This window comes from Oncorhynchus gorbuscha, linkage group LG24 (genome assembly GCF_021184085.1).
Source record: "Oncorhynchus gorbuscha isolate QuinsamMale2020 ecotype Even-year linkage group LG24, OgorEven_v1.0, whole genome shotgun sequence".
Taxonomy (NCBI): domain Eukaryota; kingdom Metazoa; phylum Chordata; class Actinopteri; order Salmoniformes; family Salmonidae; genus Oncorhynchus; species Oncorhynchus gorbuscha.
This window is the reverse complement of record NC_060196.1, coordinates 23,563,135-23,589,564: the sequence shown is the minus strand read 5'-3', so window position 1 is coordinate 23,589,564 and position 26,430 is coordinate 23,563,135. Positions and strand designations below refer to the sequence as shown.

The 26,430-nt window shown below is 44.6% G+C and overlaps 1 protein-coding gene across 3 annotated transcripts; it reads right to left on the bottom strand.

Annotated features, from left to right (window-relative positions):
• Window positions 1-4,429: 4,429 nt before the first annotated feature.
• ppp1r18 (protein phosphatase 1, regulatory subunit 18) lies at window positions 4,430-20,925 on the bottom strand. 3 transcript variants are annotated; one of them, XR_006834758.1, is made up of 5 exons: window positions 20,579-20,925; window positions 15,723-20,153; window positions 10,916-11,129; window positions 8,006-8,167; window positions 4,430-6,864 (listed from the first exon to the last, which is right to left on the bottom strand). XR_006834758.1 is itself a non-coding variant. In XM_046326595.1 (4 exons), exons 2-4 carry the CDS (start codon window positions 20,082-20,084, stop codon window positions 6,845-6,847), a joined length of 4,596 nt encoding a protein of 1,531 aa, XP_046182551.1. In that variant the 5' UTR covers window positions 20,085-20,153; window positions 20,579-20,924; the 3' UTR covers window positions 4,430-6,844. The 3 variants fall into 3 exon arrangements, 1 of the variants encoding a protein (XP_046182551.1); XR_006834759.1 differs by having other exon boundaries at window positions 8,006-8,164; XM_046326595.1 differs by lacking the exon at window positions 8,006-8,167 and having other exon boundaries at window positions 20,579-20,924.
• Window positions 20,926-26,430: the final 5,505 nt, after the last annotated feature.

The following is a 26,430-nucleotide window of genomic DNA, read 5'->3' as shown; positions in this document are numbered from 1 at the left end:
CTGTTATGCAGGTGAGTGAGGACCCAAAAGCGACTTAACAGAAACTGAGTTTATTCAAGTCCAAACAGAAAATAACAAATCCTGAATCCTTAACAGGAAATGTCCAAACGGGGATAACAGAAATCCTCTAGTTTGTAGAGGGGAATAACAGGATAAGCGGCCACAGACTGCAGGTCCCTTCGGGTAGGCGCGGGTCGTAGCTGACAGAGACACCTGCTCACACGCAGCATCTGATGATAGGCAAAACACGACAGGACGGAACAAGTACACAGCGAACAGCAAACAAGGATCCGACAAGGACAGAAGCAGAAACAGAGAGAGAAATAGAGACTTAATCAGAGGGCAAAATAGGGGACAGGTGTGAAAGAGTAAACGAGGTCGTTAGGAGAATGAGGAACAGCTGGGAGCAGGAACGGAACGATAGAGAGAGAGAGGGATAGAGAGAGGGAAAGAAAGCTAATAAGACCAGCAGGGGGAAACGAATAGAAGAGAAAGCACAGGGACAAGACATGACAATATATGACAATACATGACAGAAACATACAAGACGAACTGGTACAGAGAGACAGGTAACACAGGGATAAATACACTGGGGAAAATAAGCAACACTTGGAAGGGGTGGAGACAGTCACAAGGACAGGTGAAACAGATCAGGGCGTGACACACATAGGTGTTCCTTTTGTCCAGGTGTGAAAGAGCAGTGTGGAGTGCAATAGAGATTGCATCATCTGTGGATCTGTTGGGGAGAGGGTCTAGGGTTTCTGGGATAATGGTGTTGATGTGAGCCATGACCAGCCTTTCAAAGCACTTCATAGCTATAGACGCATGTGCTACGGGTCAGTAGTCATTTAGGCAGGTTACCTTAGTGTTCTTGGGCACAGGGACTATGGTGGTCTGCTTGAAACATGTTGGTATTACAGACTCAGACAGGGAGAGGTTGAAAATGTCAGTGAAGACACTTGCCAGTTGGTCAGCGCATGTTCGGAGTACACATCCTGGTAATCTGTGAATGTTGACCTGTTTAAAGGTCTCACATTGGCTGTGGAGAGCGCGATCACGCAGTCGTCCGGAACAGCTGATGTTTTCATGCATGTTTCAGTGTTACTTGCCTCGAAGCGAGCATAGAAGTTATTTAGCTCTTATTCCTGTATTGATTATTTTCCTGTTTGATGGTTCGTCAGAGGACATAGCGAGATTTCTTGTAAGCTTCCGGATGAGTCCCACTCCTTGAAAGCAGCAGCTCTACCCTTTAGCTCAGTGGGATGTTGCTTGTAATCCATGGCTTCTGGTTGGGGTATGTACGTACAGTCACTGTGGGAACGACGCCATCGATGCACTTATTGATGAAGCCAGTGACTGATGTGATGTACTCCTCAATGCCATTGGAAGAATCCCAGAACATATTCCAGTCTGTGCTAGCAAAACAGTCTTGTAGTTTAGCATCTGCTTCATGTGACCGAGTCACTGGTGCTTCCTGCTTGAATTTTTGCTTTTAAGCAGGAATCAGGAGGAAATAATTATGGTCAGATTTGCCAAATGGAGGGTGAGGGAGAGCTTTGTACACGTTTCTGTGTGTGGAGTAAAGGTGGTCTAGAGTTTTTTTTCCATCTGGTTGCACATTTAACATGCTGATAGAAATGAGGTAAAACTGTTTTAAGTGTCCGGCCACTAGGAGCATCGCCACTGAATGAGCATTCACCTGTTTGCTTATGGCAGTATACAGCTCATTGAGTGCAGAAGGCTAAGGAAAAATACAGATGAAAACTCTCTAGGTAGATAGTGTGGTCTTATCATGAGATACTCTACCTCAGGTGAGCAAAACCTTGAGACTTCCTTAGATATCGTGCACCAGCTGTTGTTTACAAATATACATAGCCCGCCACTCCTTGTCTTACTAGACGCTGCTGTTCTATCCTGCTGATAGAGAGTATAACCTGCCAGCTGTATGTTATTAATGTCGTCGTTCAGCCACGACTCAGTGAAACATAAGATATTACAGGCACCCCGATCTCCTTCCGCACAAGCTCCGTCTCTTTCTCCTGCGAGCGACGGGGATGAGGGCCTGTTCGGGTGTCTGCAGTAAATCTCTCCCATCCGACTCATTAAATAAACATTATTTGTCCAATTTAAGGTGAGTAATCGCTGTTCTGATGTCCAGAAGCTATTTTCAATGATAAGAGACAGTAGCAGCAAGATTATGTACAAAATAAGTTACAAACAATGTAAAAAAACTAACAAAAAAGCACAGTTCATTAAAAGTCAATAAATGGCAGCCATCCTTTCCAACGCCATTATACAGTAAAGAAGGATTTTTTTAGCCATGAGACAATTGAGACATGGATTGTATATGTGTGCCACTCAGAGGGTTAATGGGCTAGACAAAATATGTAATTGCCGTTGAACGGGGTATGGTAGTAGGTGCCATGCGCACTGGTTTGTGTCAAGAACTGTAACACTGCTGGGTTTTTCACACTCAACAGTTTCCTGTGTGTATCAAGAATGGTCCACCACCCAAAGGACATCCAGCCAACCTGATACAACTGTGGGATGCATTGGAGCCAACATTGGCCAGAATCCCTGTGGAACGCTTTCGACACTTTGTAGTCCATGATCTGACAAATTGAGGCTGTTCTGAGGGCCAAAAGGGGGTGCAACTCAATAGCAGGAAGGCGTTCTTAATGTTCTATACACTCAGTGCAGGATACAGATCTATGAAATAACATCTCTAAACCAGAGGAGCCTCAACTTAGAAGGCAGCCATCACCCCTTTCATGTGACAATCTGTCAGTAGTTGTACCGGAGTAGGATGTGCTCACACTCTACTCAGCAAATCCACAGGTGCAAATGCTGAGTGTGTGTACATCGTCAATCTAGAACCATGTCAACACTGTCTGTGACTGTCTGTGTACAGTCAGTAAACCGGCCTGCTCCTCTCGTATCTCACAGGGACATTGTGCCTACAGCTATGGCAGTATGCTGCCAGCTGGCACTCACACACGCTGGCCCCTCCAGTCTGAGTAGTCCCACTTAGTCAGGGAGATGGCTGGGTTAGAATGCATGGGCAGGGGCTGTCTGCTCTCCAGGTATGCCCACTGCACCCACCAGTCAGATATCTATAATAGACGACAGAGAAGAGAACAACAGCAAAACAACTGTCAATCATGCAGGACAGTCCATAAAGGACGGCAGCTGTGGAAAGGCAATTTGAGCCATAGAGTGAACTTGAAATTAGCACCATGCATTGTGTGTACTATAAGGTGTCATCCAAAACTGATATTTTCTTATCTCAGTCTAGTTACGTGAAAATCAGTTGGTTACAAATTGTGCACAATTTACCACATTGTTTGCATATCTAATTGTTTAAGTGTCTAGCTCATCTCTCCAGTCCCTCTTGAAGTTGCGGACCGAGTCCCCCCTCTCCACAAAACATTTGGATCTTCTTGCGGGTGTGGACCAGCTCTTCTTTAGGTATCAGGGGCTCCAGTGCTCGTAGGTACCCCTGCAGAGTCTGGGCCAGCGGGGGCACCAGTTGGACGGGCACTGAGGAGTAAAAGCATCACTCCTGGCTGGATCCAGACACAACCTACATGCATGTCCAGATAAACAATGTTGAGTGTAGTCGGATGAGTAATAAGACGAGTTGATATGTGGTTTGAATATTTAAGTTATTTGGGGTCACCTAGGGCTAATACTTTAATAAATGGGGAAACTCCATTCGTATTAATGTCCATTCTGTACAATACCCGTACCTTTTCAATGGGCCGCTTGGTGCATTCTGGGTACACTCCTTCAAGGAGTCAATTGAATGCTAGCTTAAAAACCCAACGTTTGCATGAATTACTTGAACAAGAAACACAACATTACAAATCTTTTCCTGATATGTAAAGATAAAAAACTTCTCTGTGATATCGTATATCTTTGAAATCTTGGCATTATGAACTTTAAAGGAAAATAGGCAGGTTTCTCGACTATTGCTGCGTTTACAACATCTCATAATTTAAATACCAGCATAAGACTGAGAAAAATCCACTTGAACACCCCTCCAACTGGTAATTACTTTAGGGAAACTGGTCGATCCTCTCCATGCTCTGAGTTTCACACTTGTACCTCTGACATCATTTGTAAAAATATAAAAAAACAGCAGGATCTTCAGTAGTTGTTTTTTATGGTAAGAAAATAATACAAATTGTTGATCCAAAATTGATTCTGTTCAATACATAGCAACAGTAATCCAGAGTTTATATACATTATTGGTTTGGACAGCCAGAGTGTAACCTCTGTGCTGTAATTGTAAATGATTGCATCAATGCAGCCACGTTTGTGCACAAGAAGTCCCACCATGACATGATAATATCACATACTCTCTAAATATCCTTGAAACATAAATGTATCTATAGTCACATCTACACAACCCATCATGACACTTCAATTAGTTTCAAATAATTTATTTGATGTTTTTCTCTCATGAAGCCAGCTTCTTCGACCACAATAGAAAACAGAATAAAAGTAGTATTAAAATTGCACACGTGGGAGCATAAATCAGATATACCACCAATCTGATATTCTTCATTTAGATTATTTCTCATCAAAAAAGAGCACCTAAAATTGAGATTACAGCATCCCATGGAGCCATTATAATGTTTGTGCCCTTATTTGGGATGTCGGTGATTCCTCACAAAACCAGGATGACATAATACCATGAGTTGGGAGATTTCACAACATTTAATCCATAGAATGCTTCTTTGGAGGAAGGATCATTGAAATATATTTTACATTTGTATTTAAAAGCAGAATTGAGAAATAATTCATTGAAGTTGTCATAGTTATTACATTTTGTCCTTACCCAGGCCTCCTTTAAGATGCCATGTTTCATATGTAGGTGCTACAAAAACCTGTGTCTCTTTTCCACTTACTTTGAAACATGAGTGGTATTTTGATTTCAATAACAATTTTCTTACATGAATTAATGAATATAACATAAACAAGAATATAGAATATATAAAAAAATATTTGGCAAATCTTTCAACATATTGTACATCCTGCAAATCACCAGCAGAGGGCAACCATTTTGAATCAATTTTCACATTCACTCTGTTCTTAATGCTTACAAATTGGATAATAATTAAAAGCAACAGAGAACTTTGATATGTCCATAGAGTATATTATGTTCAACAATATATAGAAAAAATGGCTAAATCAAAAAATGTACTTATTCTTCTGTATTCATAAATTAATGCAAGAAAATTGTTATTGAAAACAAAATACTACTCATATTACAGAGCAAGCGGTAAAGCTTCATATGCCACCAATGTTTGCTCTGTAGCACCTACAGATAAACATAAGGTCTTAAAAGAGACCTGTGTAAGATCAACATTTCATAAATATGCCAACTTTGATGAATTATTTCTCAATTATGCTTTTAGATACAAATGCCAAATATATGTCACCAATCCCTCCTCCAAAGGACCATTCTATGGATTAAATGTTATAAACATCCCTTAAATCATGTTTTCACCCACATCCTCTCACATGATAACACCAGAGACACAAACATAATACCTTTTCCATTCAAAACTATGCAGTCAAATTAGTATAGATACAGTAGATATACTACTCTTTTTCATTCTACCACATTAATTCCACTAAAGGGCAAACAGTGAAACCTAAAAAAAGAAGATTATAATAATGTGTATTGGTGATTATTCCATAATGTATCATCAGTGTTTTAAATCATGTGCATTAAGGCTAGCTGATATCCATGTTGTGGTTGAAACAGAAACAGTAATTGAACAAAAGAGAATTGTCATGATGTTACATATAGCCATGGTTTACCAGAAACTACACATGAGGGGTGTTCACAAGGCTCAAAATTCACGTTGGACTTGTAGATGACCTGTTCTTTATGTCATCGGTATGAGCAAATCCAGCAGGCACAGGGACCAGATGATATACGGTAAGTATCATTGAGGATGTGTCCAAAATGACATTCTAATCCCTTTATAGTGCACTACTTTTGTCCAGAGCCCTGTCGGGAATAGGGTGTCATTTGGAATGCACAGGGAATCGTTACAGTGCTGATGCAGAGTTTATATACAGTAGAGACGTTGTGTTGTTGATCTAAGCTAACTAAAACTAAACTGACCGGACCCTTTTTACCATACATTTGTAATCCACTAACTTGCATAGATGTGATCATCACCCAAAAGTACACAACTGATAGTAAAAATACAACAAGTGTATATAGTAAAACTTATTGGTTACAATATGTACCATGTTTTCATATTGTCTTTACACTTTTACACTGAAATAGAGGAGTTGAGGCTCCATCCACCATTCTGTCACGTGTGCTACCTCTCCAGCCTCTTGGTCACCAGGCTGCTCGTTATGGGGCACACGTGTTACCATTGTTACGCGCACCTGCGCATCATCAGACACACCTGGACTCCATCACTTCCCTGATTACCTTCCCTATATATGTCACTCCCTTTGGTTCCTATTCCAGGTGTCATTGTTTCTGTTTCAGTTCCCTGTCTATGCGTTGTTTGTGGTTTGTATTATATTGCGTTTAATTATTAAAACACTCACTCCCTGAATTTGCTTCCCGACTCTCAGCGCACATCGTTACACATTCATCTCAACAACTACATAAAACTGTTGTTTTCTTTTATTCAAAACCAATAGTCCCTGATCCTATGTAAAAATAAAATATTGTACATCAAAAAAGATTACAAACATTAAATGAATAGTTTCAAAGAAACAAAATACAGGAAAACAAAAGTCATATTGCAAGATAAAATCTTATCTTAACCACATAACTTGAGCAATTTGGCGAGCCGACTGATGTCTACCGATGGCAAGACTCATCTGTAAAATAGAGAGATAAAGAGGAGTTATGAGACACAATTCAGACTGGACAACCACATTTCAGACTGGACAACCACATTTCAGACTGGACAACCACATTTCAGACTGGACAAACACATTTCAGACTGGACAACCACATTTCAGACTGGACAACCACATTCAGATTGGACAACCACATTTCAGACTGGACAACCACATTTCATGACTGGACAACCACATTTCAGACTGGACAACCACATTTCATGACTGGACAACCACATTTCATGACTGGACAACCACATTTCAGACTGGACAACCACATTTCAGACTGGACAACCACAATTCAGACTGGACAACCACATTTCAGACTGGACAACCACATTTCATGACTGGACAACCACATTTCAGACTGGACAACCACATTTCATGACTGGACAACCACATTTCAGACTGGACAACCACATTTCAGACTGGACAACCACAATTCAGACTGGACAACCACATTTCAGACTGGACAACCACATTTCAGACTGGACAACCACAATTCAGACTGGACAACCACATTTCAGACTGGACAACCACAATTCAGACTGGACAACCACATTTCATGACTGGACAACAACCTTTCATGACTGGACAACCACATTTCAGACTGGACAACCACATTTCATGACTGAGGGGTGTATTCACTAGAAACCAAATGGATGCAGACGGGCGAAAACTGAGAGGGACTAACCTGGACCTGTCCAATAAGAAACACTTGGTTTAGTTGCAGAATGTTTTGCAATGGTTTGCACAGGTATCTAGCTGCACTATAAATACAAAAGTATGTGGACACACCTTCAAATGAGTGGATTCGGGCTATTATAGCAACAACCGTTGCTGACAGGTGTATACAATCGAGCACACAGCCATGCAATCTCCATAGACAAATATTGGCAGTAGAATGGCCTTACTGAAGCGCTCAGTGACTTTCAACATGGTACAGTCACGTTTTCCAACAAGTCAGTTCTTCAAATTTCTGCCCTGCTACAGCTGCCCTGGTCAACTGTGAATGCTTTTATTGTGAAGTGGAAATGTCTAGGAGCAACAACGGCTCAGCCGCGAAGTACAAGCAGCTCCGTCTCATTGATCACTCCACCTTCTTGAGAGCCCTACTTACCTCCTCCAGAATGCTTCAATGGAGAGCCGAGCACCTGTCGGGCGTTCCTAGCTCAATGTATCCTCGTCTTCAAGCTTCAGCCCTCCTCCTTCCCCTCGGATCGCTCCAAGATAGCCTACCTCATCACGCTGATGATCGGGAGGGCTCTCACCTGGGCTACTGCTGTGTGGGAACAAGCGGAGAGTGCTTGGAATCAAGAGGCAATGTTCGATATGTTCCTGCACGGCGTCTCTGAGGAGGTCAAGGACAAGCTTGCAGCCCGGTAGTTACCTACAGAGCTTGACCATCCATATCGATGGGCGATTACGGGAACAACGGAGGGAGAGGAAATTGGATTTTGCTCGCACGCCCAGGGATCCCACCTTGCAAATGGAAGATCACTTCCAACACGGCTTGTGGTCATTACGAGTATCGGTTCATGCCATTTGGCCTTACCAATGCCCCTGCTGTGTTCCAGTGTCTGGTCAATGACGTTCTCTGGGACATGTTGAACCGGTTTGTCTTTGTCCTCATCTTCTCCCATTCCACCCAAGAATATGTGCTCCACGTCTGACAGGTTCTCCAACGCCTCCTGGAGAACCAGCTGTTTGTAAAAGCAGAGAAGTGCGAGTTCAAACGTTCCACCATATCTTTTCTGGGTTTCATCTTCGTTGCAGGGAGTGTGAAAATGGATCCCGGGAAGGTGAGAGTGATGGTGGATTGGCCCCAGCCTACTTCCAGGGTGCAGCTGCAACGCTTGGGGTTCCTGGGGTTCACCAACTTCTATCGCCGCTTTACCCTGGGGATACGGCACCCTGGCTTACCCCCTGTCTGCACTCACCTTGCCCACGGTTCTGTTCATGTAGTCTTCAGCTGCTGACCGGGCATTCTGGGACCTCAAACATCGCATTCATCATGTGGATCGACCACAAGAACCTGGAGTATCTCCACACCGCCAAGAGCCTCAACTCCAGGCAAGCCAGATGGGCCATGCTATTCATACGGTTCAACTTCTCCCTCTCGTAATGCCGGTATCCAAGAATGTCAAGCCGAATGCACTGTCCTGCTGTTATAGCCCCATGGGTACCACCCCGGAGCCCGAGACCATCCTTCCCACCTTGTGCTTGGTGACGGCACTCAACTGGGGTATAGGGAACCAGGTCCGGGAGGCGCAGTGGTCCCAGCCGAACCCTGGGGGGTGGCCCTGATAATCGGATGTTTGTGCCTAACGCTGTCCTCTCCGCGGTCCTGGAGTGGGCCCATTCCTCCAGGCTTGCCTGCCATCCGGGGTCCCGTCGGACCCTGGCCTTTGTGCGACAATGCTTTTGGTGGCCTATGATGGTTCCGGATGTTGCCGCGTTTGTATACGCCTGCACGGTCTGTGCCCAACATAAGACTCCTCGGCAAGCGCCGGCTGGTCTTCTGCAACCACTGCCTGCCCCTCACCGATCCTGGTCCCACATTTCCCTGGATTTCGTCATGGTCTTCCCCCGTCTGAGGGCAACAACGCCATCCTGACTGTGGTTGACCGGTTTTCCAAGGCCGCTCACTACATAACTCTCCCTAAACTACCCTCGGCCAAGGAGATGGCCCAGTTCCTGGTGCAGCACCTCTTCCGGATCCATGGACTGCCCGCGGACATGGTCTCCGACTGGGGGCCTCAGTTCTTGTCCCAGTTCTGGAAGGTGTTCGGTTATCGGTCCATTTCCCATTTCCAAGATTATTAGCCCCTCTGCTGTTAGTCTTCTGCTGCCAAGTACTCTTCGTATACATCCCATACATCCCACCTTTCATGTGTTCAGAGTCAAACCTACGTATGTCTCACAGCGTTTTTTCTCAGATCCTGTTTTTTCCAGTCTCTCCTTTTTCTCACCCTTCTGGTTTTGACCCTTGCCTGTCCTGACTCTGAGCCCGCCTGCCTGACCACTCTGCCTGTCCCTGACGCTGAGCCTGCCTGCTGACCTGTACCTTTTCCCCACCTCTGGATTGTTGACCTCTGCCTACCCTGACCCTGCCTGCCGTCCGGTACTGTTGCCCCACCTCTGGTTTACTGACCTCTGCCTTGACCTGACTATTGCCTGCCCCTGTTGGAATATTAAACCATTGTCAATTCGACGTGTCAGCATCTTACCTTGATTCCTGATACTGGAAACAATGTCTTTTTGTCAGGAGCTTCATGAAATGGGTATCAATGGCTGAGCAGCCACACACAAGCCTAAGATCACCATGTGCAATGCCAAGCGTTGGCTGGAGTGGTGTAGAGCTTGCAGCTATTAGACCATTAGATTAGCATGGGAAACACGCTCTCTGGAATGATCATGCTTCACCATCTGGCAGTCCGATGGATGAATCTGGGCTTGGCAGATGCCAGAAGAACGCTACCTGACCCAATGCATAGAGCCAACTGTAAAGTTTGGTGGATGAAAAATAATGGTTTGGGGCCGTTTTTCATGGTTCGTGCTAGGCCACTTAGTTCCAGTGAATGGTAATTTTAACGCTACAGCATACAATGACATTCTAGACGATTCTTTGCTTCCAACTTTGTGGCAACAGTTTGGGGAAGGCCCTTTCCTGTTTCAACATGACAATGCCCCTGTGCATAAAGCAAGGTTCATACAGAAATGCTGAGATCGGTGTGGCAGAACTTGACTGGCCTGCACAGAGCCCTGACCTCAACCCCATTGAAAACCTTTGGAATGAATTGGAATGCCGTCTGCGAGCCAGGCCTAATCATTCAACATCAGTGCCCGACTGCATTAATGCTCTTATGGCTAAATAGAAGCAAGTCCCTGGAGCAATGTTCCAACATCTAGTGGAAAGTCTACCCAGAAGAGTGAAGGCTGTTATAATAACAAAGGGGGGACCAACTCCATATTAATGCCCATAATTTTGGTCATGTAGTGTATTTGTAAGGAAGTGACATATACTGACCCACTCTCAGCACTCTCAGGCCAACCGCTGCCCCCACATTCCTGCTGCTCCTGGACACAAGCACTCCTCTCTCCTCCTCGTCTTCCTCCTTCACCTCCTCCTCCCTCCCTTTCACCTGACCAAGTAAGGGGGAGTGGGTGGAGTCAAACATGGAGGTCTCTGATGGGTACTCACACACCTGCTCCAGCTGGGTCTCATCGAAGCACACCTTCACCTGGAGGGGGCAAACAAGACACAGGAGAGAGGCTTAGGACAGTTCACACAAATGAGCCACACCCTTATAGACGGACATGGATGGACATGGATGGACATGCTTCAAGAACAATAACAAAATATAACCTGTACTTGCAGTGTTGCCCTTATTTCGTATGAAAGGGAGATGGTGAAGGCATCCATAAAAACGACATATTTAGGTTGTACTGAGTCGGACCCTCCCTGACAAAAATGTGTGTAACCTACAGTTTGTTTACTTAGCACGGACACTGCGTTCACTTTGGTGTAAACAAAGTTGCTGCCTGGACCCAAAAGGAAGTAAAACCTAGCCCCTGGGAGGTTATAGTACATTATATTATAGGTCGGTGGAGTACATTTATATTCACAACAGACTGACTGTCCACACACTCCTGATAATAAACTGGTGTGAGAGAAGTTAGACGAATCAAGCTCAGGCCCAGGAGGCTAATCCCTTACTGAACTGATTAACCCAGGCTAACACAGCAGGGGAGAACATGGAGGACAGATAGAGAACCAGAGAGAGAGAATGAGGAAGAAAGGAGGCGCACTGTGTCAAACGCTGCACCCGAGTGGCATAGTGGTCTAAGGCACTGCATCTCAGTGCAAGAGATGTCACTACAGTCCCTGGTTCGAATCCAGGCTGTATCACATCCGGCCATGATTGGGAGTCACATAGGGCGGTGCACAATTGTCCCAGCGTCGCCGGGGTAGGCCGTCATTGTAAATAAGAATTTGTTCTTAACTAACTTGCCTGGTTAAATAAGGTTAAATCAAATAAAATAGTCACATCGGGAACCTTTACGAATACTAAAAAAAATGTCTTACACAGGATGTGGGACGAGAATGGTACCTTGGTCTAGTTTGAGAGAAATAGATGTGCCGAGGGAACCTAGGGATTGTGGAAGGGCGAGACAAAAGATCTGACCGAGGATGAGGAGGAAGTCACCCCCCTCTTTGAGATGATGCTGCTGCTCGGGGGAGCTGACGGCAAACAGTCTCAAGGACAGCAACGTGAGCAACAGGTGGCCAGGAGGCACCAATAGGCTACGGAAGAGTTACAGCAGGACGACTATAGTAAAGGAGAGCTGTGCTTAACAGCTAGGAGTTGGTGCCGAACAGATACCAAACAAACTATTCTTGGGGGTTTTCTCATTACTCAGTGTGGACTGAGTGGGTGAGATTCATTCAGGTGAATAATGCATCCAATTAGGTCTGGATATATTTGGATGATTTCAGTCAGAGTATGTCCATTCAGTTACAGAGGATGATACTTTGTCATTATCCACATCCTGTATCATAGTTGATTAATAAACAACCCTGCATAATTTATTCACTGAAAACCAGTCTGTAGGGGAGATTGGGGTATGTTGAGACGTTTTTTTACATTCAGCGTCACTACGTCAAGGGAAATATAGTATTCTTTCTAACAAAGGATGTTGTGTATCCCTGGAAATAATCAGAATGAATGTAAACATAACAGTTTTGAAAACATAGCTTGTCCAAATAAAGTGGTCTCTTGAGCATAGTGACAGGTAAGTTGAGCAGCCTTGGGGTAAGTGGGTGATGGAGTCCTGTGACAATGGGTGATGGTGCTGGTAGGTCAAAGTTGAATTCATGAAATGGGGGAGTGGTATATTGTATATCCTAAACGTATACCTACATTCAGATATAGATCTCTCTGTTCAATATCACTTATCCTACCATTTCTTGACCACTTGTCTGGGACAGGGATGTTGTTTCGATGTGCCAATTTGTAGGCAAATTCTCTGCATTTGAGGCTACTAAGCCCAATGAAATTGGTCCGCAAGACTCTTGATATGTTTATCATCTCAGACTCCATGTCATCAGATAAGACCTTGTGTGCCTCTGTTACTCTTTCCTAGCCTCTCTTTCGAACAGGTACAGTTCTTTTTTTGTCAATGTACCTCTTCAGTGTCATTCAGTCACACAAAAAGAATCATCCCTTGTTGCTGCTTTTTTTCCTTCTCTCACTTCCATGTCTGAACTCTCAAGAACCTTGGGGGGGGGCTACACCACTGCTTGTTTAGGTTTGGAAACACGGGGCATGATGATGTCTGCTCTGTCACAATAAAAATGCACGATCTTTAGTTCATATGCATGACACGTGGCAAAAATACTATGCATATAATACATAAAACTGACCAAATGTAATCATAATTTGAATGGGGTTTGGTGGCCGTTGGCTTTCCCCAGCGTTTTCCAAACTCTGTTCTGATTCAAGTAATGAACTCATCATCAAGCTTTGATGAATTTAATCAGATTTGTAGTGCTAGGGGTAAAACCAAAACATGAACCCCTTTCGGTCCAGAGGACTGAGTTTAGGAAACCCTGACTTACCCCATGGACATGGACTCAACTTATCCCAAGGCAAACATTTTGACTACTATATATTAGCCCACACAGCTAGGAGGAACTTTCATGCTAGGTTTAGAACCTCATATTGTAGCTTATAGAGACCCCAACTGATGTATAAAACAATCTTAAAACTCTAACATTTGGTTTAGATACAAGCATCATGAAACCTACAACACAATATGTTCATTTGAGTTTGTGAAAATCTTTTTTTAAATTTAACTAACTTGCTTACCACATTTTCCATGTGGTTTCTTCCTTCATAGACTACATGAAATTATGACCTCTTCCTAAATATTTGGCCACATGATTCATCTTGTGTATGGTTTCTTAGAAACGAGGGGTGGCTCAACTAATTGTTTGGCTCAACTTACCCCACTCTCCCCTATATTTGCTATTTCTCTGTCTCTATCATTCAGAGGAAGTGAGCAGGCCTGAATGAGGAAATGAGTGCAAATACCCAGTGAATGCATCCAAAATGTCACCCTTTTCTCTGTAAAGTGCACTAGTTTTGACCGGGGACTCAGACAGGCAGTGTCAGCTAGGGAATCACAAGGTTGTTGAGCTTCCCCTCACTACACTTCTGTTTAACCCCACCCTCCTCTTTCACTGACAAATGAGAGGCTGTTCCTCCTCAGTCGCACCAAAATTGGGCCTGATGACCCCATTTGAAGAAGTATAAATTGGAAATGAGGTTACAGTAGGAGAGCATCATTAGTCAAATGTTGCAAAAACTATTCATTAAACATGGCGAGAGCTTCCTCAAGTGCCATTGCTAAATTAACAAGTTAGTAATTTTTTTTTAGGTGTTATCATTCATTCCCATATTTGAACAAGTCTTGAAAGGATGTCATTGGCATCGCGAGACTATTCATTTCTTTCCTACCCTGTTGTTATATGCCAATAGGTCAACGCTTGCCAAAATTCCAATGCAGCAGAACAAACTCAGCAGAAACAGGAAAATACAAAGGAAGACTTGTCGGAAAGGCAACAACGACAGACTCATTGAAAGACAGGATCTGGCAGAGGAAGTAACCTGCAACATAATGGTGTGACGCAGTCCGTGAACTGTGTAGCATCTTACAGAAAACTAAAGGAAACAAGATACTGATAGGCAAAGTACAATAGCAACGTGCTTTATACTAAAGGTCATGCTGCCTGAGTAAAGTACAGTACATGAACCATACATGTTTAAGTGTATAACAATAGGTATACTGTATACAGTAATTGCTCTAAATATGCACATTCTGGTCTAACTTACTATATAAACAGACTGTACCAGACTCATCCCATTCTAAAGCTCTTGCTCTATTTGTGTGGGGAGACTGCCAGCCTTGTCTTTAGTTCTGCCCTGATGAGCCACTTTGTTATGTAGGCGTCCTAATTACAGTACTCTAAAAGACTCTTCTGTGTCTGAAATGGTACCCGGAAGGATCCTGTCTCTAACAGGCTATGGCTCCAATTGTTTTCACGAAAAGGGGACGCAATGTTAAAAGCATTTTGAACTTTTGTGAGATAACTTGTCTTTCTATATGAAACAGAAAAAAGTGATGACTGATTCACAACCCACATACCTCGTCTCTCCAAAACCTCTAGTTGTCGGTGTGATTTCCTCAAGTGTTACATGAAGGCTCATTTGAAAGTGACTGGTAAATTCTATACATTACGGTCACCCTAACAAATGATTTATAACGGGTTTATAATTAGTTTATTATTAAACGAGACCACACAGCCACTGCTACTAGTAGGCTACTTTACAGCTGAGAATCATGATGTCGTGCCTGATAAGGCATTAACAGGCTTAGCTCAGTTGACGTGTTCTAACTCCTCAGTTCAATCAAGCAGGATGTTCTAATGCGAGTGAAAGGGGATTCTACATGATAGTGTGGGGGGGGGGGTGTATTATGAGGACATAGTGATAAAAAGGTTCAAATGGAAGCAAGTAGGAAAGAGGTTATGTTTTCTGACAGTCACAGTACGTGTGACAACTCAAAACACTATCATCGATCTTATCCCATAATACACTGATCATCTATTCAAGCCATTTTCTGCTATTTTCGTTTTGTTTTACCAATTGGGTCTTTATTAAACACAACCTTAGATGATGGGATCTCATGATCATCACTACAAGATGCGATACTTCATCAATACAATTTATAGTGCATAGTCTGCAATATGCCAAACGGCAGTCTACACTCACCCCTTTGGGAGATGCTTTGGAAGTCTTGACCAGGCAGGACTTGTCCAGGTTCTGATACCCGCCGATCACTTCGATCTCCTCCGCAGTGGGGTACCTCTTCTTGCCTCTCTCTCCTTCCTCGGTTAGGACAGGCATCTGGGACTGGGCAGACGTATTGGCCAGGGGTCTAGAGGATACTGAAACAGCTTCCACGACTGCCCCTCCAACAGGCTTCCTGGGGGTGATGGTGATGGTGGTGCCCCTCTTGACCTGCTGGCCTCCAGAGAGGCTTCTGATGGTGAAATGGGCCGGAGAAGGGGAAGGGGAGGGAGAGACGGAGGGGGACTGGGATGGGGAAGCTGATGGGGTGGTTGGTACTCCCTGGTCTGGGTGTAATGAGTTCTCAGGAGAGGGGGTCAGGACAGATCTGGAGTTGATGGTAATGGATCGGGCCTGTTTGGGTTGGTTGGACTGGGCCTGCTTGGGTTGAGGAGGCCTTTCAGAGTGCAGTTGCAGATTGGTCTGAGACTTTCTGGGATTTAGGATTGTTTGCTGGTCCTTTTGCCTCGGATGCTTCTGCTGAGGTTCCTTATTAGGCTGGTTGTGTGATATCCTAGGGCTTTGCTGAGCTTTAGACTCTTTATCTTTCAAATTAATATTTTGTCCAAAAGACAACTGTGCTGCGTTGTCGTCATGTGATAGTCTCTGTACTTCCTGTTGTTCTCGCAACTGAAGCTGTTCCACCTGACGCTGTACATTCTGAAGTCCGGACTTCTCATCGCTGGAAGAGGCTTTATTCCCAGGAGCCCCACCACCACCCCACAGCTGCTTCTGTGTCAGCCTCCCAACTGATCTCTCTGGACTGCATGGCTTCTGCTGTTCTGCGGATATGTCGGACTGTACCTTAGGAGTGTGTGATGGGATAGGCCTATCCACGGTCCTGTCACTCATGCACACCGCCGCCCTGGACCCCACCGTTTTCAAGTTATAGATCCGGCTCATTTCAGCAAGAGGGGGAGGGTGAAGCAGAGAGGGGGAGAGAGAGTCTAAGGGTGCGGGAGAGTGTGAAGGAGGCAGATAATGCAGCCTGTACTCTTCCTCCGAGAGTTTATCCTCTCCTTCTTCTCCTTTGCCTCCGGTGTTCTGTTTCCTCTGCCGACCCCTGTCGCACCGCAACTCTGCTAGTACATGTTTGATTGGATCTTCCCCTCTCTCAGTTGTGTGAGAGCTGAACAAGGCTGCTTCACAGGCTGCGATGGAGATCCCTCTGGTTTCTTTCTCTCCTTTGACAGCTTGCGAGAACGAGAGAGGAACAGGAAGCTGGGAGACGGCTTTTGACACGCTCACTTCCTGTGTGACGTCAAACTGAGTGGATGTTGTCTGCGGTGGGGAGCCTTCCTGTCTCTGTCTCTCTCGCTCTATTTCGTTCCCCATCTCTCCTTCCTCACACCAGTCTGAACTTGAAGCTTTTCTAGTCCTTCTAGTCCCAGCCTTTTCTGTCCCCTCAGTCGCATCTCCATCGTCCCCCGTCGTTGCCACTCCCTCCATGTTCCTCAGCCTCTCCTTCTCTCTCTGTTGGATTTTCTCTCGCAAGGATTCGATGTGAGACAAGGGCTTGCCGATCCTCCAACTGTCCTTCCTCTCCACACCTTTTCCTCCCTCTCCTTCACAGCTCTGGTCGTATTCGCTTTGGAAGCTTGCCTCCCCGACACCATAGAACACGGTCCTTGGTATGTGTATCTCAAGTGGCATTGGAGGGGTTCCAACTGAGGCAAAGCACTTTGGAGACTTAGGACATTTAGGCGTCACTTCATGAACTGACTTTTTGGGGTAAACATGACTGTGCACGTGTGCGCCAGGTGAATGTATAGTGTCCTTGCTTACCTCACCTGGCTCCCTATAAGCTTTGCTCCCTCTCTCAGTCTCTGTGTCCTCCCTCATCACTCCTTTGCCATCCTGCATCAATGTTTGGGTCCCTTTGTGATTGTCACGTTCATTCACTGTCCCCCCCAATCTCTCTATCTTGTTGATAAGATCCTCTGTGTGCTGTGACAGTGGTGACTGGGTTGAATGGTGTCCCGGTGCTCCTTGACTACTATGCCAATCTGTTCCTTTATGTGCCACAGTACTGAGCAAGGTTGATGAGCACTCTGCAAACGCTGACACGTGGTTGTAATGACTATCGACAGACTGAGGAGGACTGGCTCTGTCGATGGAGAGGGTGATCACACAGTTTTGCTGAGTTGTTTCAACTGAAATTGTGCAGTCCCTTACCTCTGATACCCTCTTCATGTCCCTTACCTCTGATCCTCTCCTAAACTCTGACTCCCTTCTCTCCCACACTTGAGGTTCCGCCTCTCTTCCACCCACCCCCTCTCTCCCTTTGCTCCTCGCCTTGTCCAACCCTCTCTCGCTTTCTTCTCTCATTTGCTCTACCTCTTTTTCCACTGCTCTCTCTCGACCATCCTGTCTGATGGGCACTCTTCGCGCAAACGAGGCCTCTGTGTTTCTAACTGAGGCCATTGTAAACCCTACCTCCCCATACATATTCTCTCTGAGTCCCTCTGTCCCCTTGTTGCTAAAATCTAACTCCACTCCTGTTACTCTCTCGACCCAACGGTCAATCTCTTTTCCGGCGTTACTTTCCAAAGCAGGCCGCCTCTCGTGCTGTCCCCCTACCGCCCTGTCTGCTTTTATGCATCCCTCTCTATGCTTCCCCACAGGCACTTTATCTGAAAGCCAGGTCCAGCACCCCTGCTTGCCTCCCCTCTCTGACCATTCCCCCTCCACTACATCTCCCTTTGCTGCCACCCTCCTGTCTGAACATGTCCTCTCCACAACCTTCCTATCATGGTTCCCCTCGTCCTGCATGCCATTCTCCTTTGTGCATATCACGCGGTCAGAGAAGCTGAATGACCGCTTGGGCACACCCCTGAATCCTGCATGTTCCTCCTCCCTGCTGTCTCCATCATCCAGACAAAACGTTTCTCTGCCCCTGCCAGGCCGGATGAAACACTCTGAGCTTTTAGACCGGGATGGGGGTTTTGGATGTTCTCTGAATTTCTTTGTGTGCTCCCCAAATTTACTCAGCAGCTCACTCACCCTAACTCCTCTCTCGTTGTGGATACTGTCATCTGTGTCACCATATCTCCGATCCTCTTTTTCTGAAGAAGCTACTTGTGTCCGTGGTCGGTCTTTCTCCCTCAAGTTTTCCCTCTCTTTATCTTTCATCATCAGCCATGCCACCTCTCTCTCCAGCTGCCTCTCACAGTCTTTCCCTCCATCTTTATTGTACTTTGCATCTCTCCCTCTTTCTCCGTCTCCTTCCCTGCCTGTCCCTTTGAGACCTCCACTTCTTGAGTCCTCATTGCCAGCTAAGGGTTTAATGATCAATATTTCTGATGCCCGGATCTCTGTGACACTCCCTCCACCAGCCAGAAACTCCTGGAGGTCCATCTTTACATCTCTATTTTCCTGCTCCTCTTCCATCACCTCCCTCTCCCTCTCTGACTCTCTCCTTCTACCCCTCCTTTCATCACTTCCCTTTCTGTCCTGTTCAATAATGATGATGTTGTCTGCTCTGATGGTACGAAGGCCTGGGACTAGTGGATAGGAGTACTTGGGGGTTGGAGAATTTAAGTCTCCCTCCTCCCTCTCCTCCTCTTTTCTCCCTCTCGGGCAATCCCTTTCCCTGTCTCTCACCGTATCCCGGCTCGTCTCTCTCCCGGCACTCCTGTCCCTTTCTCTGCCTCTACTCCTGTCCCTTTCTCTGCCCCCACTCCTGTCCCTTTCTCTGCCCCCACTCCTGTCCCTGTATCGCTCTATTTGTATTTCTATATCTCTTCCCTTCCCAGACTCTCCATCATGACCTTTGACGTGGCCTCTTTCTTTCTCCTTTTGCCTCTCTCTCCCTACTTCTATTTCCTGCTCATTCCCTTTCTCGTGGCCCATCTCCCCAGCCCTCTCTGCTTCTCTTCCCCCCCTCCATCCGCCATGTGTGCGAATGAATGAGTTTTGTCCGACAGGGATGATGGTCTCCTTTAACACCAGACTCTGCGGTTTAGCCTCTTCATCCAGCCAAGGCCCTGTGATGTCTGGGCTGAGTGGTGGTTCACTTCCCAGCTGCACTAGTGTAGAGCCGTCCAGGTCACTCGCAGGATCAGAGGGGGACCTGCCCTCCTTGACTTGGAGGGGGCCCTCCCTCTCCTTGTCCCCGAAACTCTCCTGTTTCATTCTCCTCCTCTGGATGATCCCTCGCTTCCAGGCAGGCATGCTGGCGAGTTTGTCCTCCTCCTCTTTTTCTCTCTTCTCTCGCTCCTCCTCCTCCCTCCTCTTTCGCTCCAACAGGAGTTGTTTCCATTCCGGTAAAGAGGAGGCAGACATAACAGAGAAGAGGTCTTGCTTTTGGCAAGTTGCCTAATCTTCCTTTCTTTTAAAGCTCTGGCAACAGGTCTGTCAAAAAGGACACATATGTAATAATCATAATAAACATATGTTGTGATTTAAATTATATAGCATATTACCTTTCAAACTGATCATAGAAAACTGGAGAAAAATGAGTGCTTCACTTTGCCTTCAAATCAGAATAGACTTTATGTTGAAATGTTGCCTATTAATAGGCCTACTTTGTACTTTATATCATGTGTAGAGGCTATGTAACTCACCTACGTAGCCTATTTACTGGGTGACATTTTACACAGGCTTCTTCCTCCCATGATGGTTACTTTCTCTAATCATAAAAAGTGAACATACATACCAACTATGCCTCTGATCCGCATGTAGCTATAAATTTGCAAGCCAAGCGTTCACCACAATTACGCACTCCTCATTTTAAGCATGCAGGCAAAAAATGTTAAAAAATAATTTTCCAAACTTACCAAATCCTGGGTATTCCGCAGTAATGCTTTATATCCCCCTCTGTGTTGGTTTGAGAGGAGTCAGCTTCTGAATGACGGGCGACTGTGCGCCACCCGTTGTTCTTAATGCGTTCAAAGCACCAACTGGAAGATTGGTCTCTATCTAAAGCTTTCCGATATAGTTGATTAATCGATGTTGTCAAAAAGTCAGGATTAATAATGTTCACGTAGCTCGATTATCTTAATGACGACTACACTGTGAATTAGAGCATGTCAATTTGAAACACCTCCATTGGTAGTAAATATTCCCCAACTGCAGTGCTGTCCGACTACTGTAATCCACTAATTACACTTAATTCCATCAGGGGAGTTAGTGGCACATACCATAATGGCCGACCCAAGAAAAGGCGTTTAAAGAAGACTCCCGTCTGCCGGTCACCCCCCCGTCCCTCTAATTGGGAGGGAGGGAGGGGGAGAGAGAGAGAGAGAGAGAGAGAGAGAGAGAGAGAGAGAGAGAGAGAGAGAGAGAGAGAGAGAGAGAGAGAGAGAGAGAGAGAGAGAGAAAGAAAGAAAGAAAGAAAGAAAGAAAGAAAGAAAGAAAGAAAGAAAGAAAGAAAGAAAGAAAGAAAGAAAGAAAGAAAGAAAGAAAGAAAGAGAGGAGTCACCTCAGCCAGAACATGAGGGTTGAGATAATGCAAATTATCCTAGGTGATGTGAAAAGCTTCAACCGGTCTTCCCTGGTGGATTCCCAAGTCAAAAATTGTGATTTATCCGATAGAATCCCATAGGATTCTCACAATCTTATAGGATTTTGTGTTACCTCTATCAGAATCCTATTGGTATCCTATTGGACAACTTTTCCCCTATTTGAAAGTAATCATATTGGGTCCTATAGGGTTCTCAATTTCCTATAGAATCCTATTGGAATTCTATTGGATTATGTGTTTTCCTATTGGGAATCAAAAGTAATCTTATTTGACCCTATAAAATTCTGGCAATCCTATAGGATTTTCTATTACCTCTATCAGAATCATATTGGAATCCTATTGTAAATCAAAAGTAATCTGATTGGATCCAATAGGTTTTTGATAAATATTGTAGGATTTTGTCACCCCAATCAGAATCCTATTAGAACATATTTTTCTTAACCAAACCCATAAACTTATACCCTGAACAAGAATATAAATGCCACAGTAAAAGTACTGGTCCCATGTTTCATGGCCTGAAGTAAAAGATCCCAGAAATCGTCCATATGCACAAAAGCGTATTTCTTTCAAATTTTGTGCACGAATGTGTTAACATCCCTGTTAGTGAGCATTTTATCCTTTGTCAAAATAATCCACCTGACAGGTGTGCAATATCAAGAAGCTGATTAAACAGCATGATCATTACACACTTTGTGCTGGGGAAAATAAAAGGCAACTATAAACTGCCACAGATGTCTCAAGTTTTGAAGGAGCGTGCAATTGGCATTCTGACTGCAGGAATGTCCACCAGAGCTTTTGCCAGATAATGAAATGTTAATTTCTCTACCATAAGCCGCATTCAACATTATTTTAGAGAATTTGGCAGTATGTCCAACCTGCCTCACAACCGCAGACCACATGTAACCATGCCAGCCCAAGACCTCCACATCCGGCTTCTTCAACTGCAGGGATATGGAGGATAATTTTTGTCTGTAATTAAGCCCTTTTCTGTTGAAAACACATTCTGATTGGCTGGGCCTGGCTCCCCAGTGGGCCGGCCTGGCTCCCAAGTGGATGGGCCTATGTCAGGTACCTTTAAGAGTGACTGATGATGTCACAGCAAGCACGAGCTCGTAAGTGTTAGCCTAACTCCCAAATTCAGCTTGCCAGCTGTGACTGTGCAAAGAACCTTGGGTTTTCTAACATTATCGTTCTATTTATCCTTCACTGTGCTGTGCTTAAATGCAAGAACCATGAGTACAGTATTGGTTTCCTTATGTTCCTGACAAAGTTGTCAATGTTTTTGTCATATTTTCGTCATTGTACATCATATTATGCTTTTTAATGCTAGCTAAAAAACGACTGTTAGCCATATTTTGCCTGTCAGCTGACTAGCTAGATAGCTAGCTAGCTAAGTTATAGCCATTTGTTTGTTGTTTTTGAGTCACTGTATTGTTATAGCTGTTATATGTTTTATAGCAGTTGTAATTTTTCTTGTTTGTTATTGATAAATATACAATATGTGTCTTATTACAGGCAAGTCAACCCCATTTTCATGATTTCAGGTCATCAAAATAAGTCACATCACATCAAGTTTTTGGACTCATTCATCAGTTTTGACCTAATAAGGAGAATACTATTGGAAATTAATGTTGAAAGTTCCAATAACATTTCTAAAACATAAGTTGAAAATGATGCTGCTGCTGCTTCCTGTTTACAATAACCTTTGATAAATAGCCCAATATCAAAACACCATTTTGAAATGTCCAAATCAAAACAGTTTATGATATATTGAAATCATAAACAGAAAATGTACTACTGACACATACTGTACATGTGCCACAATTGAGTCTTTTTTTAAACAAGCACCTGCATATGCACCAAAACCCTGTTGACAAGTGGCATTGAATCACTCATATTGATCAGGCTGTTGAAACTAAAACAACTCAAAATCCACATGGAAACTGGAAATATGATTTGCATCACGTGTTCGAGGACAACCTGCTGAAGACAACCAGCTACATTTTGGAGTGATGCATTTTGATTTGGTGGTCACCAAAACAGAAAGAAAAATGCAACACTTACAGTACCAGTCAAAAGTTTGGATACACCTACATATTCATGGGTTTTTATTGATTTGACTATTTTCTACATTGAAGAATAACAGTGAAGACATCAATCTATGAAATAACACATATGGAATCATGTAGAAACCAAGAAAAGTGTTAAACAAATCAAAATGTATTTTCTATTTGAGATTCTCCAAAGTAGCCACCATTTGCCTTGATGACAGCTTTACACACTCTTGGCATTCTCTCAACCAGATTCACGAGGAATGCGTTTTCAACAGTCTTGAAGGAGTTCCCATATATGCTGAACACTTGTTGGCTGCTATTCTTTCACTCAACCATCTCAATTGAGTTGAGGTTGGGTGATTGTGGAGGCCAGGCCATCTGATGCAGCACTTCATCACTCTCCTTGGTCAAATAGCCCTTACACAGCCTGGAGGTGTGTTTTGGGTCATTGTCCTGTTGAAAAACAAATTATTGTCCAACTAAGCTCAAAGCAGATGGGATGGCGTATCGCTGCAGAATGCTGTGGTAGCCATGCTGGTTAAGTGTGCTTTGAATTCTAAATATATCACTGACAGTGTCACCATCAAATCACCCCCACACCTCCTCCTCCATGCTTCACGGTGGGAACCACACATGCAGATATCATCCATTCATCTACTCTGCGTCTCACAAAGACATGGCGGTTGATACCAAAAATCTCAAATTTGGACTCATCAGACCAAAGGACAGATTTCCACCGGTCTAATGTCAATTGCTTGTGTTTCTTGGACCAAGCAAGTCTCTTCTTATTATTGGTGTCCTTTAGTTGTGGTTTCTTTGTAGCAATTCGACCATGAAGGCCTGATTCACGCAGTCTCCTTTGAACAGTTGATGTTGAGATGTGTCTGTTACTTGAACTCTGTGAAGCATTTATTTGAGCTGCAATCTGAGGTGCAGTTAACTCTAATGAACTTATCCTCTGCAGCAGAGGTAACTCTGGGTATTCCTTTCCTCATGAGAGCCAGTTTCATCATAGCGCTTGATGGTTTTTGCGACTGCACTTTAAGAAACTTTCGGATTGACTGATTGACTGACCTTCATGTCTTAAAGTAATGATGGACTATCGTTTCTCTTTGCTTATTTGAGCTGTTCTGGCCATACTATGGACTTGGTCTTTTACCAAATAGGGCTATCTTCTGTATACCACCCCTTCATTGTCAAAACACAACTGTGTCACTTTCGTCGTATACATAATGAGCAGACCAAGGCGCAGCATGAGTAGAGTTCCACATATTTATTAAAGTGAACCTTTAAAAAACAATAAAGAATAAACTAACGTGCAGTTCGTAGCGCACATAGCACTAAACCAAAACAAAACCCCACAAACGCAGGTGGGAAAAGGACCACACTAAGTATGATCCCCAATTAGAGGCAGCGATCATCAGCTGCCTCCAATTGGGACAATACTCACACCAATATAGAAACTCAAGACTAGAACACCCCTAGTCACGCTCTGACCTATTGCACCATAGAGAACCCCAAGGGCTCTCTATGGTCAGGGCGTGACAGTACCCACCCCCCCTTCCCCCTAAAGGTGTGGACTCTGACCGCAAAACCTGAACCTGGATGGGGAAGGTTAGTGTGGGCAACTAGCGTCGGTGGTGGCTCCGGTGCAGGACGTAGCCCCCGCCCAGACCGCAGATCTGACCCTGAAGCCTGGCTGAACTGGGCACCGGCACAGAGGAAGGCTCCGGCCATGGAGCGGGACTGGACGCCGTGCCTGGACTGGGCACCGGCGCAGAGGAAGGCTCTGGCCATGGAGTGAGACTCAACGCCGTGCCTGGACACCGGCGCAGAGGAAGGCTCCTGCCATGGCATCGGCGTGAGAAGCTCCGGACCGTTGACCGTCGCTGGAAGCTCCGGACTGTACACACGCACTGGTGGACGAGTGCGGGGAGCCGGCACAGGACGTACCGGGCTGGGGAGGAGCACTGGAGGCCTGGTGCGTGGACTGATTACACTCTCTTCAGGGCGAATGCCATGCAGAATACACCTAACCAACATCTCTCTCCGATCTCCATCGACTCCCCGACGGTCTCTGGCTCTCTCCTCGGCTCGACCCGCAGCCCCTTGTACCCCACCCCCAAAAATGATTGGGGTTTCTGTGGCCGTGGACCCCGGCGTCGTCGCTGTCCTCCTATACTCATTGGCGACTCCCGCCAAGGAAGGGTCTCGCATCCACCCATTATTTCCTCCCATGTCCAGCTCTCCTTTACCTCCATGGTATGCTGCTTGGTCCTGTAGTGGTGGGATATTCTGTCACGTTCGTCGTATACATAATGAGCAGACCAAGGCGCAGCGTGAGTAGTTACACATATTTATTAAAGTGAACAACAAACAATAAACGAACGTGCAGTTCGTAGCGCACATTGCACTAAACCAAAACAAAACAATATCCCACAAATGTAGGTGTGAAAAGGACCACACTAAGTATGATCCCCAATTAGAGGCAGCGATCATCAGCTGCCTCCAATTGGGAACCATACTCACACCAATATAGAAATTCAAGACTAGAACACCCCCTAGTCACTCTCTGACCTATTGCACCATAGAGAACCCCAAGGGCTCTCTATGGTCAGGGAGTGACAGTACCCCCCTCCTCAAAGGTTCTATTGACCCCTCCCTTTTGTAACAAGCCATCATATCTTGTCAGTCCACTAGGGATTTTTATCGCATGTAAGTGTTTGTGTGTGTGTATTCTGTGTTATTATTTAGGCAGTTAGTATATAAATCATTAAGCCAATTGGTGTATTGCTGATTCATCAATAAGGTTAGGGTTCTTGAAGATATCAAGGAGTATGTGACGTTCAGAATGAGACTGATATGAAGTAATGATTTAATAAGTGACTGTTACTGATGTAAGAGATATCTATATATCTTTAGAGTTTAAGTCGGGAGATAGTAACTCATTAAACAACATTTTCCCGTGGTACCCCAAATTCCTAATGAGTTAATTGTTATATGATTAATTTAATTGAGTAACAATTAAACATAGTTGATAAAATAAATAAGTTACCAGATTAATGATAGTCAAGTCAAGACAGTGTTGTTTCATAGATTTGATGTCTTCACT